The sequence below is a fragment of the Calidris pugnax genome, unplaced genomic scaffold (assembly GCF_001431845.1).
Source record: "Calidris pugnax isolate Ruff unplaced genomic scaffold, ASM143184v1 scaffold254, whole genome shotgun sequence".
Taxonomy (NCBI): domain Eukaryota; kingdom Metazoa; phylum Chordata; class Aves; order Charadriiformes; family Scolopacidae; genus Calidris; species Calidris pugnax.
The window spans coordinates 35,133-37,537 of record NW_015090966.1 but is presented as its reverse complement, the minus strand read 5'-3'; the positions used below and the strand labels follow the sequence as shown (position 1 = coordinate 37,537).

The following is a 2,405-nucleotide window of genomic DNA, read 5'->3' as shown; positions in this document are numbered from 1 at the left end:
TCTGTCCTGTTCCATTCATTCCAGTCCCCGCCTCCATCTCCACTTTGCTGTCCCCATTCCCACCACCTCAAGCCATTCCCATCCTACCATCCCATCCATCTCCTTGTCCTCACCCCACCATCTTGTCCCCACCACTCTCATTATCCCACCGCACCATCCTCATCCTGCCACCCTGTCCCCACCATCCTATCCTGTCACCACCATTCCTATTCTCACCATCCCACCATTCCTCTGATCCTCACCCCCTCCTTCCTGTCCCTCTTCCAGCCCCACTCCCAGTATCCTGTCCCCCTGCTTCCCATCCCATCCCCACCATTCCATCCAGTCCTTGGCATTCTGTTTGCCACCACCTTGTCCCCCTGGTCTCCATCCCACCATTCCATCCCTACCATTCCACCCTGTCCCGATCCTGCTATCCCATCCCATTCCATCCCCACCATACCATCTCCCTGATCCCATTACCACCATCCCATTTCCCTGGTCCACATCCTGCCATTCCATCCCCACCATCCCACCCAGTCCCCACCATTCCAACCCCCACCATCCCATCTGCCTGGTCCCCACTGCCTACCTCATCCCCACTGCCCCATTCTTCATCCCACCATCCCATCCCATCTCCCTGATCCCCATTCCCGTTCCCACCATCACATCCCCTTGGTCTCCATCCTGTCCCCATCATCACCTCGTATCGGGCATCGTAGACCTTGCGCGCGGTGATGGTGAGGGGCACCTCCAGCAGCGCCAGTAGTGCCAGGTGAGGTGACAGGCCCACCATGAAGCCACCCAATGCCAACACCATCGCCAAACTCCTCAACGCTATGTTGATGCTGCTCGGCACCGCCCGGCACAGCAAGGGCACGTCGTTGGCCAAGCGGGCGGAGAGCTCAGCTGTGGGGATGGGGAGGGGGTAAGTGGTGGGACTGGGGGTCCTGGGGTGGGGTGGGGTGATGGGGACCTCCTCTACCTGCCGGTGTCTTCTGGAAGAAGGTGAGATCCTGGTGCACCAAGCGGGAGAAGAGCTGGTGACGGGTGCTCAGTTTGAGCCGGGCTTGCGCGAAGGTGAAGAGACCCCCGCGGCAGCCGGCAAACAGCGAGCTGGGGAGGGGGGGACACACGGACATGGGGACCCTCCGTCAGCTTGGCCACGGGGGACAGACGGATGGAGGGAGAAAGAGGGACAAAGGGACCCCCCACCTGCCCAAATCGGCAGTGAGGACCAGGCCGAGGGTGAAGATGGTGAGTCCGTTGCCACGCCGGACGGCGTCCAGGGCTTTGCCGGTGCAATACGGCCCCGCGGTCTCACCTGGACGGGCACCAGTGGAGGGGGGGGTGTCAGCAGAGGGGGCAGCAGCAGCGACACCAGGACCTTCCTCCAACCACCACGTCCAGTGGTGGAGGAACCATCACTCACCCAAGACCGCCAACGCCAGGAAGAGAAAGGCGCCGCTGAGGACGGGCCACTCGGCCCACGCCAACGCCAACAGCCGCCCCAGGGCCACCGGTGACTCGGTGCCCGTGGCCGCGCCGGGTGCTGGGGTGGCCCAAGCCAGCAGCGCCGCAGCGGTGGCAACGTGGGTCAAGGCCACCCAACGAGTCACGGCCGCAGCCAGCAGCACCGGGGCGGCACCGTGCGGCACCAGGAGGCTCCGGAGGGTGAGGAAGGTGGCGGGCGCCAGGCTGAGGATGACAGCGGCTCCCTGGGAACCCCCCGGGGCCAGTAGCCGCCTGGCCACTGTGAACGCCAGCAGCCGCAAGCCGGCTTCCAGCCAGGTGGCTACCAAGCCCAACGGGGCCAGCGCCGGGGCCAGCCTGGCCAGTGCTGCCAGCAGCACCACGTCCACCAGGAGCAGGAGGCAGGCCAGGCGGACAGCGGGGAGCAGCGCCATGGCCGGGGTGCTCACCAGTAAAGACCAGTGCTCCCAGCGCAGCTCCCCTGGACGGCACCTGGCACCCTAAGGAAATAACCAGTCAACACCAGTGCTCCCAGTCCGGCCCCCTCGGCTCCCCTCAACCCCACCCAGCACCCTAGGGAACTCACCAGTCAACACCAGTGCTCCCAGTCCAGCCCCCTCGGCTCCCCTCACCCCCGCCCAGTACCCTGTGGTGCTCACCAGTCAACACCAGTGCTCCCAGTCCAGGCTCCCAGTCCTAATCTGGAACCCCTCACCCCCACCCAGCACTCTGGGGTGCTCCCCAGTCAGCACCAGTGCTCCCAGTCCAGCCCCCTCGACACCCCTCAGCACCCTGGGGTGCTCCCCAGTCAACACCAGTGCTCCCAGTCCAGCCCCCTCGGCTCCCCTCACCCCCGCCCAGTACCCTGTGGTGCTCACCAGTCAACACCAGTGCTCCCAGTCCAGGCTCCCAGTCCTAATCTGGAACCCCTCACCCCCACCCAGCACTCTGGG

The 2,405-nt window shown here is 64.9% G+C and overlaps 1 protein-coding gene across 1 annotated transcript in view; it reads right to left on the bottom strand.

Annotated features, from left to right (window-relative positions):
* Positions 1-1,971, bottom strand: part of TAP2 (transporter 2, ATP-binding cassette, sub-family B (MDR/TAP)) — a 17,348-nt gene extending 15,377 nt beyond the window's left edge. Inside the window, exons 1-4 of the mRNA XM_014952578.1 lie at positions 1,412-1,971; positions 1,195-1,303; positions 965-1,095; positions 683-888 (exon numbers count right to left, since the gene is read on the bottom strand). Coding sequence (XP_014808064.1) covers positions 683-888; positions 965-1,095; positions 1,195-1,303; positions 1,412-1,886 — 921 coding nt within the window. The 5' untranslated portion in view covers positions 1,887-1,971. The remainder of the gene's footprint in view (positions 1-682; positions 889-964; positions 1,096-1,194; positions 1,304-1,411) is intronic.
* Positions 1,972-2,405: the final 434 nt, after the last annotated feature.